General features: G+C 37.7%; 1 protein-coding gene across 1 annotated transcript; it reads right to left on the bottom strand.

Moving 5' to 3' along the window:
- Positions 1-606: 606 nt before the first annotated feature.
- Positions 607-3,292, bottom strand: LOC134805491 (uncharacterized). Its single transcript, XM_063778786.1, has 3 exons — positions 2,418-3,292; positions 1,795-2,025; positions 607-1,009 (listed from the first exon to the last, which is right to left on the bottom strand). The coding sequence occupies exons 1-2, from the start codon at positions 2,977-2,979 to the stop codon at positions 2,021-2,023; spliced, it is 567 nt and encodes a 188-aa protein (XP_063634856.1). The 5' UTR covers positions 2,980-3,292; the 3' UTR covers positions 607-1,009; positions 1,795-2,020.
- Between the last annotated feature and the right edge of the window lie 10,693 nt (positions 3,293-13,985).

Below are 13,985 nucleotides of genomic sequence, written 5' to 3'. Positions count from 1 at the left end.
AGGTGCTGTTTTTGCAATGATGTAACTGTTTGAATACAATTATTATTAGAAACATAAAAATCATTAAAAAATATTGTATTACAGCCTTATTATTGTGTACTCAGTCTTATTACATAAGCCACTAATAGCATATTATAGGTAACAGCTGACATACAGATAGCTCACATTCCTGTTTGTATGTACATTAGGTATCTATTTTTGAGAGCAATGTGTGGAAATTTTAATATTTAACATTGGGCTCAAGCTAGTTGTTTTTGTGGCTAGCTACAAATACATTTTATTTTTCAGTAAATATCTGTTATTACTAATATTGGAAACCGGTTGGCTGCACCAATTCTTTAATTAACTCACCATAAAAAAAAACGTGGTAACGTCAATAAGATTCATACTCAGAACCAACTGATTTGCAATAGTAATCCAAATTTGATGTTGAATGTCTAAACCACAGGCAAATGGGTATCAAAATAATCAATTTCCTCTTTTTGACTATAACCTGATAAGTGACAACCACAAGTGATTAGACTTACATAATGCCAAGTGGCTGTAAAAACATTTAAAAAAATGTTTCCACCAAAAGTAACATTCTACAGATGGTCAACAAACTCTGTAGGCAGTCAACTAACTCCTACACATAGATTATAACCACTCTGAGCTAATACCGTCCATGGCACCGTACCCACTTATGTTTTTCATGTGAATACACGGCCGGAGAAAGTAAACGGCTCCTGTGATGAAACTGATAAACTTGCTGCAGCCAAGAGATGACATGTGAGAAATTATCAAACCTTTTAGGGAAAATACCTCAGGTACTCCACACTGGGCGAGATTTGGTCGGAACAACAAACGCTTCCGCCAACATCGGCTCATATATTCTGAAGATGCAGAGGGTTGCGGTAGAAAGGTGATGGGGCTACACAGCACCACATCTTCGCCGCTATCTTCGATGGTATCTTCAGATGTGCGATACAGGCCAGACAGAGGGACTGCACTGTTGAGCTCGCCTCCTCCTCTGAAACCATTAGAGTCCTGATTAGATATATTATAATTCAAATAATCATCATAGCTTTTTGGAATATTATGACTAATATCACAGTTAGTATTTAAAACATTATTGCAGCAAGAATTAATCACAATTTGTCTATTATTATTTTTAAAATGATCATTAACATTCAAATTATAAATAAGATTATCAAAAATAATAAAATTAGCTCCTTTAACGTCAGCATTTGCACGTGTAAGATTATTATCTACAAATTTGTCCTCAAGTAAAACAACGCTCACAGAATAAATAACCCTTTTAGGATTAACTGAGTCTATTAAGCGACAATACTCTTTGCACATTTCACCAAATCCTTCAAAAATATGCTGTTTTGCCTTATCATCCAGCTTACATCTCTTCTGATTAGGCACATGAGAGAATGCTACACAGCCAAAAATGTGTAGACGACGAAGATCTAACCTATCAGATCCGGTGCATACACAATCATGAATTCTGCTTGACAATGCACTGGTAGGCGATAAATAAGTGGCTGTCATATTAGCCACGCCCCAATAGCAGTCAGGCAACTGAGATTCATGTAACATGGCTCGAGCAAAAAACATATGACAAAATCTCTCACTAGTACCAATTTGAGAATGAGAAAAAATTGTTTGGTGAATGATGCTTTCTTTTTTAAGGTAATTGGACAAATTTTTAATGCAACATATAGTACCCTGGTCAATACACAAAACTTTAATATGCAATCTAGTTTGGCTTTCAACTAATGTTTTAAAATTAACAAAATTAGAACTCACCTCAGGCTTTTTCTTCAGAAGGCAGCTGAAGATACATCTTGATTTGTCATTGGTAAATGTCAGCAAATACTGAGCTCCGCCCCAGCTGGGTATTAGAACCAGTCCGGCACAGTCATAAAGCACCAGGTGCAGAAGGTTGGCAGCACGCACTGCACTTGACTGTGGAAATGATGTTTCACACATCTTCCAAGTAAGGCAGGCAATGCACCGAGCCATCACGCCGTCTTCAACCTGAAATACGACACAACACTCATGCCCTCCACCTAGTACAGACATACCATGGTTCACACCTAAATGCTTGTGCCAAGTAAAAGGCACAGCAGCAGCAGCATTGGCACTCGTGGATCCTTGTCTATACAGGGACATAGAGTTACCTAATAGGGGGTCAGGTCGAGTTTGCACATCTACATTAGACTTGAAGAGTTCATTGTTAATAATTTTGCTAACAATTAATGACTGATTGCCTGTGATTTGACATATTGTACTATAAGAATTGCAATAATTGTTTGAGAACACTACAACATAACCGGATTTATTAATTTCACTAACAGACATTACATTTTTCCCTAAATTAGGCACATATAGCACATTTAGAGTCAATTCAGGAGAGATAAAAGTCTTACCAATAACTACACTATTTAGTTGCTGTCCATTGGCTACTTTGATCACACATTGCTTGCTTTTGGCATCATGAAGTAGAGACAAGTCACCAGACTTGTGAGCCGAAGTCCCGCTGTCGCGCACATATTCCTTGGAATGTGTTGCTGAGTAAGCGGGAGCAGACATAGTGTGCTTCTGTCCAGTTTTCTTTATATCTTCTCGCTTCTTCTTAAAGCAGCGGCCCATCTTCTGACAGCAAGTACATATGTTATTGTTGGTTTTCTTCTTCCTGGTAGCCATAAAGGCTAAGTTGTCTGTTGTATTACAATTACATTGGCTTCGTCTGTGATCTTCTTGAAGTAATCTGGTTTTGTCCACTTCACTGGTCAAGGTGCTGGTGAGGTTAGCCGTCTCAAGGCTAAACACTAGTACAGTGAACTCCTCCAGTAGAATCTCAGCAGTTTCTTTATCGTCGATTACGTAGAGGTGTGGTTCACATGACAGACAAATTAACAGTCCGTCCTTTGTCGTATCCGTGTCTGTGCCACCGACGCAGCCCCATAAACCGTCGAGGGTAAGCACCATTTTCACAGCAAATTACCAATTAATCCATTTTTCCAAGCCTTTCAATTTCACTAAGCTGGATATGGAGGTTATGTCTCACGTGCTTGCAGTCGTCCCTGGTTGCGCCATTGCCGACCGTAACTCGGGTAATCTGGTAATTATCACAACGCCTTTATAGCTTTTCTTAAGCTTTTGTGTCTAGGCCCTGAACCTGTTAGAAATTAAGGAGCGAGAGCACAGGGAACCAGGCGATGGACTACAACCGAGATCACGGTAAATGAATAACGCAATGGCATATGTATGAGTGCGTATATTAATCACATATTAATAACGTACTATATCAATTTACAAATATGGGTTAAAAGTGTTTCTTGTAAAAGTAGTAAATTGTTAATAAAATATAAATGTATAAAAGGGGACGACACAATCTTACACGGCTGCTTGATCTGGGAGCCATAGACAAAGAGAGACGGACCACAGATAACATATTCACAGATTATGTACGGCATAGATAATATATTTCCAACATTCACTCCGTGGAGAAGTGTCATGGCGTGCGGGTGGCTGGCGGAGTGCACGAGTGATAACAGTTGTTTCATTTGATCACCCAGTACACAACGGAGCCTGGACGTCACAGATACTATTTGGAAAAAAACGTTCTACCTTAGCGACAAAAACAACATGTTTGCGAAGAAACTTGCACCGAAGTATGTGCCATGTAAAATCGTTGCTAAAAAGTCTAATTTAGTATACGAACTAGAAGACATGCAAGGGAAGAATATAGGTCACTGGCACGTTAAAGATTTTAAGATCACCAACTACAAAGTTTAATAGGATTAAATAGTCCCCTATATACGATTTCTACATTAACTGTCTAAATTTATTCATTAGCCTCATGAAACTGACTTATAAGCGCTGGCACATTCTCTAAATACTCTAGAATTCTAGATGTTAGATTAGATTATTTCTACTTTATAACCCCCTACCGGTTTGTGAATTCCATGCCTATCAATAGGCTATCAGGTCTTCTAAAGAGGCCTAAAATATACAGAATAGCCAGTATCATCATCTAGACCAGTGAGGTTAGTGAATAAACTTATTTAAGAACCATTAATAAATACATGAGAGTATTTATACAATCGTAAGTATAATACTCAGTCTGCTAGGACACAAAAACATATATAGAAATGTTTATTGCTTATTTGGCTGTGTGATGTATGTATGAAGAGGAGGTATATGTTGAGATTGAAGCCTGAATGATGACTAGTGTATCTATTAAGTAGACAACAGAAACAGCGGGTTTTCCTAGTAAAAACCCTAACCTAAAAAGAGGGGTATGTAACGGTTTACCGTTATTTTCTAATTAAAATTCTATAAAATAAGAAATAAACTAAAACCTAAATATAGCTATAAATTACTATAATACACATTTCATACATATTATCTAAAAAAATATACAAAAACCTTAAAAACTAATAAATAACATAAAATAAACCTACGAACAAACAGAATTGACGACTGCATTTGCTATTAGATGAAACTAGATGCGAATACAAAGGACTACGTCACCCGCTCGCGATAAGCGATGTGATCCGGCCAGCTAATGAGACACATACGCGTCCGCGACATTCCTACCACGGCTTTAACAGCGAGAGGTCAAATCGACTAAATACTCAGATACAATTTTCAAGTCATGATGTGACAAATTTTTTGTATGGTGTAAAATTTATTCTAATATTAAATGTGTTAATTAAATTAAGTTCCAGTATTTCCCCAAATAGGGGACCAAGTCTGGGGTTGGAGTCGGAATCTACCAACCTGAATGCGCATGCTCCGCTACGTTCCGGAAGGTTCCCGTGCTGGATCCGGAACCTTGTTTTGAAGACGGCCACCTCCAAGTGCGACGTTCTGCGACGTAGTGCAGGGAAGTGACCCCTATCAAGGACTCGTTTCGCTACTTGTTATTGCCAGCTCAGAAAAGATCCACAACCTTGTCTTTCCTTTAGTTTTTACTTTTTTACAATTATATTTCGTAAAATTTATTCAAGTTAGTTTTCTTCCGTCTCATTTTGCAATCTACCTACTTCATGCGACGCTAAACGTCACATAGTGACCAGTACAAGGATGATGACAGCGATGATGTAAACTCCCATAGTGACCAGATACCGGAGGATCATCAGACCACGGACGTGACAGATACCCTGGAGTGTGATGGAACCAGTCATTCAGGAGGACGAAGACAGTATGTAACCAACAGAGGGCGCATCACTGAGAAACCATTCAAGTATGATATTTAACTGGATTTGACAATATAAATATATGTATTTCTTTTATATTCCATGATAGTATACAATCTATGTACTAAAGAGTCTTAGATATCAATTTTTCTTTTTTTTTTCAATATAAAGTAAATTCAATAATAAATTGCATAATTAAGTTAAAAGTAAACAGTCCAGTAATTACTTTTTTTTTTTAAAGTAACTCAGTTTAAAGTGTGAAAAAAAAAAGGAAAGGAATGAAAAGTCAGTTTGCCAGAATGTGTAAATAGGCGTTAAGCATTAAGTGTATATAGGCGTGTATAGTAGGGTAAGATTCGGGTAAGATTATAGTATTGTGCGTAAAGAGAGGAATAAAAAAAAACAACAAACAAATTTGTGTATAATGTTAATATTGCATGCTTTGTAAATAATTACTTAATTTAATGAACTTAACTTAGTGCCGAATAAAATAAGGAAATTTGTAAATAGTGATAAATAGTTCTAAATAGTTATTAGAAAAAAGACACCGACTCCAAAACCATTTGTATAGTAAATATTAATGAACTATTGCATGATATGTAGTATAATTTATTTAGCTATTAGTGTATATAACAAGTCTAACATAAGACATTATTTCATTTATTAAATTGCTGTGTATATGTCGCTTAAAAAAAACATTACCTTTAAAAACAAAAAAACATTAAAAAAAGAAGAAAACTTTACAAAAAAAGATGTGCTGTATATAAATTGCTTGTAGTTTAAGGTGGTTCTCCTTATGCGAATTTCATACAATTTTATTGGTCAATTTTCTCTTAATAGGTAGATTTACAGCACTTACAACCTTGATGTTTAGGTAGTACATAATCGTCTGTCGTCGCCAAGTTAAAAATAATGACCAATTATTCAATATTTTTAATTGAAAAACCATTTGAAAAATGCGAAGATTTTAGTTGAGCGCTTGTTTGTGTGCGTGATCTTTACACTATCCATGTAAAACAAGATGGCGAGATTCAGTTTAATAATAACCAACATAGATGTCACTTTAACACAGGTAATTGACAACCGCAGGTAATTGCGGTTTTTAGCGGATTAAGGTGGATCATTACTAACCTAAAGTTAAGACCTGTAACTAACCCTTTTTCTGCAAATAAATATGAATATGAATATGAATATAGGTGACCTAACTAAGTAGTGTCTAATTTACTCAATAGATGGTAATAACGTAAAGGTATATAATTCACAAATTATGTTGTAATAGTTTAGCTTACAAACCATTTCTGTTAAAATTGGATCCCTACATTAGTACATGTAACTACCTAATCGGAGGTCAGGCTAGATTTGCTTTCTAAGGGTTTCTAGGAATCTTCGTTAATCAATTATGAGTTCAAAACTGGGATTGGTAGTAGGTGATTATTTGCAATGATTTTAAATAAAAATTATATATTTATAAATTATAAATGAATTTTCATTAATTTTCCAAATTTATAAGATCATAACATTTATAATAAATTATTATTAAGTCCGCCGGAGTGTGAAGGGTACTTATTCCATAGATAAGCTGTGCGTTTTTCTGCATACGTTTTTTCAAACTACCTACCTACCGCTCGAATTTTTTTACCGTCATCATTCTCTTGCCCTTGTCCCATTCACTTGGGGTCGGCGCAGCATGTCTTTCTCTTCCACACTTCTCTGTCGCCCGTCATTTCATCATTCACTTGCGTTCGATTCATATCATCTCTCACACAGTCCATCCACCTTTTCCTCGGTTTTCCTCTTCTCGTACTTCCCTCCACATTCATTCGTAATACCTTTCTCGTCACATGGCTTTCATCCCTCCGCATCACATGCCCGTACCACGCTAGGCGATTTGCCCTTACTTTTTCGGTTATGGGTGCAACTTTCAGGCTTCCTCTTATATACTCATTCCTTATCCTATCCATTCTCGTCACGCCACACATCCATCTTAACATTCTCATCTCCGCTACATGCAATCTCTTTTCATCCGTCACCTTCAGGGCCCAACACTCTGATGCGTACATGACGACAGGTCTTATGATTGATTTATAAATTTTGCCCTTCAACCGAAGAGGCATTCGGGCGTCGCAAATAGTTCCCGTAACCTGTCGCCATTTCATCCATCCTGTGCTAATCCGGTTTTTCACGTCACGGTCAATATCGCCATCGCACTGTACTAGCGAACCGAGATACTTAAAGTCGGAGCAGACCGGCAATGTAACGCCGTCGAGTTCAATGGCAGCAAAACTGGAGAGACCGCCAAAATCGCAGAACATGTGTTCTGTTTTAGATCTGCTGATCTTCAGGCCAACATTCTCCAATTTTTGCCGCCATCTCTCAAGTCTGCTCTGCACCTCGAGTTCGTTTTCACCAACAAGCACAATGTCATCGGCAAACAGCATACACCAGGGTGCCTCCTCCTGTATGTCAGACGATAGAGCGTCCATAACAAGCAGGAAGAGGTAAGGGCTTAAAGCCGATCCCTGGCGCAAGCCTACCGTGACACCGTACCGTTACCGTTACCGGTACCGTTTTTACCGTTCACCGTAAATTAGACTATTGTACGCAAGAGTATTGTGGTTGTGGTTTACTCGCTGGATTTATTTATACGGACGCCTAAACTAAAACTCATTAACAAGCTTTTATTAGGTCGACCTGAGCCTCTACCATGACTTGGCAGAGTATTTCTCACTTACTTTCAGTGAATAAACGTGCCGTATGTCACGTTTTACGTTTCTTTACGGTCTAATGTGCCTAACTTCACTCCACTCCAAACGATGCTGTCCCTTTCTAAGTATACTAAAAAACAGAGCAAGAGTTATATGGGAGTTTTGTACAGCGCCTCTAGGTTTCACCTAAAGAACTAAATATCAAAATTCACCCATTTTCTCACGTCTACGCCATCTACGTAATTTACTTTCTATGCATCTCACTTGCACTAATATGCGAGACCGAGATGCATAGAAAGTAATGTTACATAGAGCCCATCGACACCCCATAGTATGATAAATTAGGAACGTACTTGTTACCAACGTTGAGGCATAGAAATAATCTTATCGAGTTAAAATGACTGCTGTTGCATTTTGGTAGCACATACCATACTTGCTTTCAAACATAGACATATTATACTTTTGTTTAGGTTGGTATGTCCGGTAGTAAAACGTCAATAACGTCATTTTAAACGTAGTGGTAGTGATTTAATCATAGATATATAATATACTTAGATGACGCCTCAGCGAGCTGTCACTGTTACCACTTTTGTTTAGTGTACGATTAACAATGTGGCCCACCTTGCTGTAGCCATGTCGATAAAGTCATATCGATAAACTATCGACATTTCTTGCAATTTTAATTTTACTTCAAAGGTTTAACGATACCTAAAGTGAACAAAAACGCTTTTATTCTTTTTTGTGGTTATCAGATCACAATTTTATCGTCACGCCCCAGCAGGGAACCAAGGGAAAGTTCAGATATTTAATTAAAATACATAAATACCTACTAAAATATGTGTTCCGCAATAATTGAATTATTTTATTACATTATAATATATTCATTATCCATTAGCCAATTATGTGTATGTTTAACGAAGATATTGAAGCTTCAGTTAATCGCTATTTCGTTCCGCTGTGTGCTGTGTAGCGTTTATCGATATATTACATGATTAAAATCGACTTTTCACACCCCTAAAAGAGCACACATATACGCTTTTACGCACACATACACAACCTGGTTCTACCTAAAACGATAACACCTTGATTTGAAGTCCATCTTGTCAACAGTATGGTTGTCCTTTTTTGACAAACGGTATTTTTAAAAGAGCGAGGAGAGAGAAATGATTCTAGTTGCTGCGCCGTCAAAGAGAACAGAAAACGTTGGGGCCTTGGATTTAATTATCTTTGGTTACATACACGCGAGTGAATATGTCAATGTCAAAATGAATGGCAAATATAGGCTAGATTTTCCTCGCTGCCGTAGGCCTAAGGCCTCATTCTCACGAGAGCTTTTTCAACGCGCGTTAAAAAAGCGTTTGATTGTCACAAATGGAAACATGTGTATTTATTTATTCACACGATGGCGTTGGCGCTTTTTACCAAGCGTTGTTGGATTTTCGACTTTAAGCCTTGGTTATTAAATTGGATTTAGCGTGCAGACAGATTCAAGCGCTTTTTTAACGCACGTTAAAAAAGCGCTCGTGAGTGTGAGGCCTAAGCCCCCATTCGCACGGGAGCTTTTTCATCGCGCGTTAATAAAGCATTTGAATGACACAAATGGATAACCATTACTACATTGAAGGTCAGAAATCATTCTTTATCGCGCCGACTTATTGAAGTGCTGAGCGGCGCATTATAAATGATAAAGAATGCAATATATAACAGTTTTCTCGCCAACGGCGCAATAAAAAAAGATTAAATAATTATCGTTTTTTCTTTCGCCGTCTTGCAAAGCCGAGCGGCGCAATACGAAGAAAAACGCAAGATTCATATGAAACGCTATGATGCACCAACTAGCGTTCTCAGCGCGTCCAAGAAACATTCGTCTCGTGTAGTCAACGTGCAATCTGAACGCATCCCTTCGTGCTCGTGCGGGCGGCAGCACTGCGCAATCCTCGAGTTCCTCGACCAATCGCAGCGCCGTACGTGAACGCCGAGAGAACGCAACACTGCGATTCAACACACAGCGATAACGCGACGACGCCATTAATCCGTTTCGTGTTTGAACAATTTAATTTATTAATAGCACAGTTAGATAGCATCATAAATGTTATCCGCCTAAGGGACAATCCTCAAGTGAGCGCTACCAGCAGCAGCGCAAATGGCGTAAGTGTCAAGTCGGAGAACCTCAAACTGCCTCGGGTCGTCATAAAAACATTGACAGGTAAATACACAGAATATTACGAATTTATAAACATGTTCACAGCCATGATCGATAAGTGTACTTCTTTTTCAGCAGTGCAGAAGCTGTATTATCTTAAAAGTTTTTTAAGTGATGAACCGCTCGATTTAATAAAAAATCTTCCATTAGAAGACAGCACCTACCCAGAAGCACTGCGCTTACTGAAGGAACGATACGATAATAAAGTTCGAATTACGCAAGAACATATTAATACACTGCTAGATATGCCTACAATCACGCGATCTAATGTCACTAATTTACGAAATTTTATTTCAGTTTTCAAACAGCATCTTGCTGCTCTGCAAAACCTGGGTGAGCCTGTAGATAAGTGGGATGCCGTAATTATTTGCATCCTATTTAAGAAGATCGACCTGCCTACCTACAGAGCATTTCAAGTGGAGCGAAATAACAATGTGTCGCCCACGGTAAAGGAATTCCTAGGATACGTTGAAAACCGTGCCCTAGCATTTGAAAACACTGACATGCAGAAGGAGCCTTCGCAGAGCTTTGTCAGCCATCCTGTAATATATATTGTAAAAAATGTATACAATCATGAGGTCAAAAAAAGGAAAAGATGTAGGTAATATGACTTTAGGTCAATTTCGCCAAAAAAAAATATTTTTTTTGTTTTTTATTTTTTTAATGTATTTGTACATAAAAAGTAAATGCTATTGGTAAACTTGTCACTTAAAATGGATTTTTACTTTTTTTTTCGTAAAACTTAGTTTTTGCAAAGTGTTACTTGTCACTTTTTGACATCTATCAATAAGGATATTTAGACTAAATCCCATAGTAGCAACATCGCCATCAAACAGGCGTTTTGCACTATGTAACAATAAAAACTTGTTTTTTTTTTATTGGTATTAACTCTGAAACTAGGCGAATTTCAAAAAAGTTTATAGGACATTTTTGTCTCTAAATATGATCAGGGGCCGATTGCATAACAAACTACAACTAATATTACAAGCGGAACTCCTTATTTAATAAGTGAAATTAGAAAAGGAGTTCCGCTTGTAATATTAGTTGTAGTTTGTTATGCAATCGGCCCCAGGAATACGCTGTTATAATTATTCGGTTTCCTCATGTTACACCGTGTATAATAAATCAGTTTCGAACCCTAAGTAAAAACTATGTTATTTCGAATTTTGACAAGCTAATACATGAATATGGTGCATCATATAAAAAAAATGAATATGACCTTTTTTTATTAAGAATTTATTAAGGATTATTTCTTTCATTGACACTTTTTACCTAAAATGTATACTTTCCTCAAAAAAATTAAAAAACTGTGAACTGGGACATATTTCATGCAAAAAGGGGAGGTTGCGTCAGGGGGAGGGGAAGTGACGCTAGTGTGCGTAAAGCACCATACCCTAAGGTATCATACTACATTCATAAAAGGCTGGCTATAAGTAGTTTTCAAAAAACACAATTTGACCGAATCAATAGTTATGATTACTTAAACATTACCTACCTAGGGCCTAAAATGAATAAAGTATGGAATAATGTTTCGCCCCGAAAAACTCTGAAATACATACTTTGTAGCATGTGGTATGTATAATGAATGATTTATTTATTTGAAACAATATACCCTGTATTGTATTAATCCTTGGCAGTGCTTTTAACAATTTGTTCGAAAATGTGCGGCAATGATGACATTTAGGGTAGACCGAGGCGAATCGGATCACTGGGGAAATCGGATCAAAATAAGCATTTCTGTAAAATTTGAAAGATCACGGTTCGTTACAGCCAGTCAATCAGCGTCCCGCGTTTGCTCTGTTCCTAACGCATGTCGCCACAGTTACTGTCATTGTAAAAGACTCATGCGTCGGTCACGGTGACACTTCCCGATGAGTCGCTCGTACAGGTGTATTGTGATTTTACCGCCGATGTAAAAAATGTGCAAATACAGTCCGTGATAAAAGTAAACGCAAAAGGCTAAAGGTTTGTAATTGTTGTTACTTATTGTTAATGGCGCATAGTGTTTCCTGATTTGATTTTGTTTTTATTGTATTTAAAGGTATGTTTCCGTTACACGAAAATAATTCAAACATATGATATGGGGTTATTCGGATCATCTGATTGGGGGCGATTCGGATCACATTAGAAAACAAGGTTTTTGGACGTTTTTTTGGCTTATTTTATGTTCGCATGTTTTAGATGGTGCGTACGTATAAAAACGAAACGACGAAAGTCTTTAATCAATGTGTGTTTCCAGTGATGACTTACGGCTCCGAAACGTGGTCTTTCACTATCGGCCTCATCTCAAAACTCAAAGTCGCTCAACGAGCTATGGAGAGGGCTATGCTCGGAGTTTCTCAACGTGATCGAATCAGAAATGAGGAGATCCGTAGACGAACTAAAGTCACCGACATAGCCCACCGGATTAGCAAGCTGAAGTGGCAATGGGCAGGCCACATTGCACGCAGAGAAGATGGCCGATGTGGTCGAAAAGTGCTCGAGTGGAGACCACGGACTAGCAAGCGCAGCGTAGGACGTCCACCCACAAGATGGACAGACGATCTTGTTAAGGTCGCCGGAAGAAGCTGGATGCGGGTCGCTTCCAACCGGCACGTATGGAGGTCCAAGGGGGAGGCCTATGTTCAGCAGTGGACGTCTTATGGCTGAGATGATGATGATGATGATGACGTATAAAAAGAAGAGGTATCAGGGGGAATGGTCGGGAGAAAATATGACTACAGCTGCTAATAAGGTTTTAACGAGAGCGCTGTCCCTACGTAGAGTCTTTTGTTACCAACAACTAATTTTCTCATATGGGGTGAATCCGATATGTGTGATTTTTCATGTTTTGGTTTGCAAAAGTTTACAGTTTTTGTTTATTTTCATTTAAGTTATTCGATTTTGTTGGTAAATGGCCATTAGCATGTTTTGGATTTATTGTTAATATATATAGTGGCATATAGGAGTGATATTATGTTGCACTTTCTGTAGGTGGCGTGATAAAAAATTTAACTGGAAAGGGGGAATAAAAATAATGGTCAAATGCAACATTAAAGATACCAATGATAGTTGATCTCAATTATTTGACCTTTGTGATTCTTAATCTTATGATTAACATTGTTAACCATTATTAATTAAGATTTTAGGACAGTTTTTTGATCCGTTTTACCCCTTAAAATGGGGCGAATCGGATTTTTTACGAGGTTTTGTATTTTATTTTTCATAAATCATATTTAAGTTTTATTTTGTGTCTGAACCTTGGATTCCGTTCATTAATAAACAATTTATCCAACTGAATATTAATAAAAACAGTATCACCTTAAAAAAAATATTTATTGACCGTCAAACAAAAAATGATCCGATTCGCCTCGGTCTACCCTATTATACTTCCTATCCAAATCCAAGACAACAATATAATTTACTGAGCAGCAGTATGTAGTGAATAAAAATGCTGTTGAAGGTAAATTGGAGTGTGTTGTGGGAAAAGTAATAAGTTTGAATGTTTTTGATAATTAATGGGAAAATGCCTCGGATAAAATCCGCAGTAAAACATTGGGCTATTGGAGTACAAGGGTCCTCTTGTTGAGTTAACCTGGTTATTGGGAGTCTGGTGGGATGTTGAGAAAAGATAATGTGACGATTACACAATAAACAGTACCACGCAACTACCCGCTAGCTTCACTCCGTGGAGAAGTGCGATGGCGGCGGGTGGCTGGCGGAGTGCACGAACAATAACAGTTGTTTCATTTGATCACCCAGTACACAACGGAGCCTGGACGTCACAGATGGCGACGAGGGTAAAATATTACAAAAAAAATACGGAAAGGAAAGGTAACGGTGGCGGAAAAAAAACAAACCTAAAGTATGGAAATCCTAACCTAATAGCTACCGTATTTGTCC

The sequence above is a fragment of the Cydia splendana genome, unplaced genomic scaffold (genome assembly GCF_910591565.1).
Source record: "Cydia splendana unplaced genomic scaffold, ilCydSple1.2 scaffold_122_ctg1, whole genome shotgun sequence".
Taxonomy (NCBI): domain Eukaryota; kingdom Metazoa; phylum Arthropoda; class Insecta; order Lepidoptera; family Tortricidae; genus Cydia; species Cydia splendana.
Note: the sequence above shows the minus strand (reverse complement) of the source record. Positions and strands in the feature narration are given on the sequence as shown.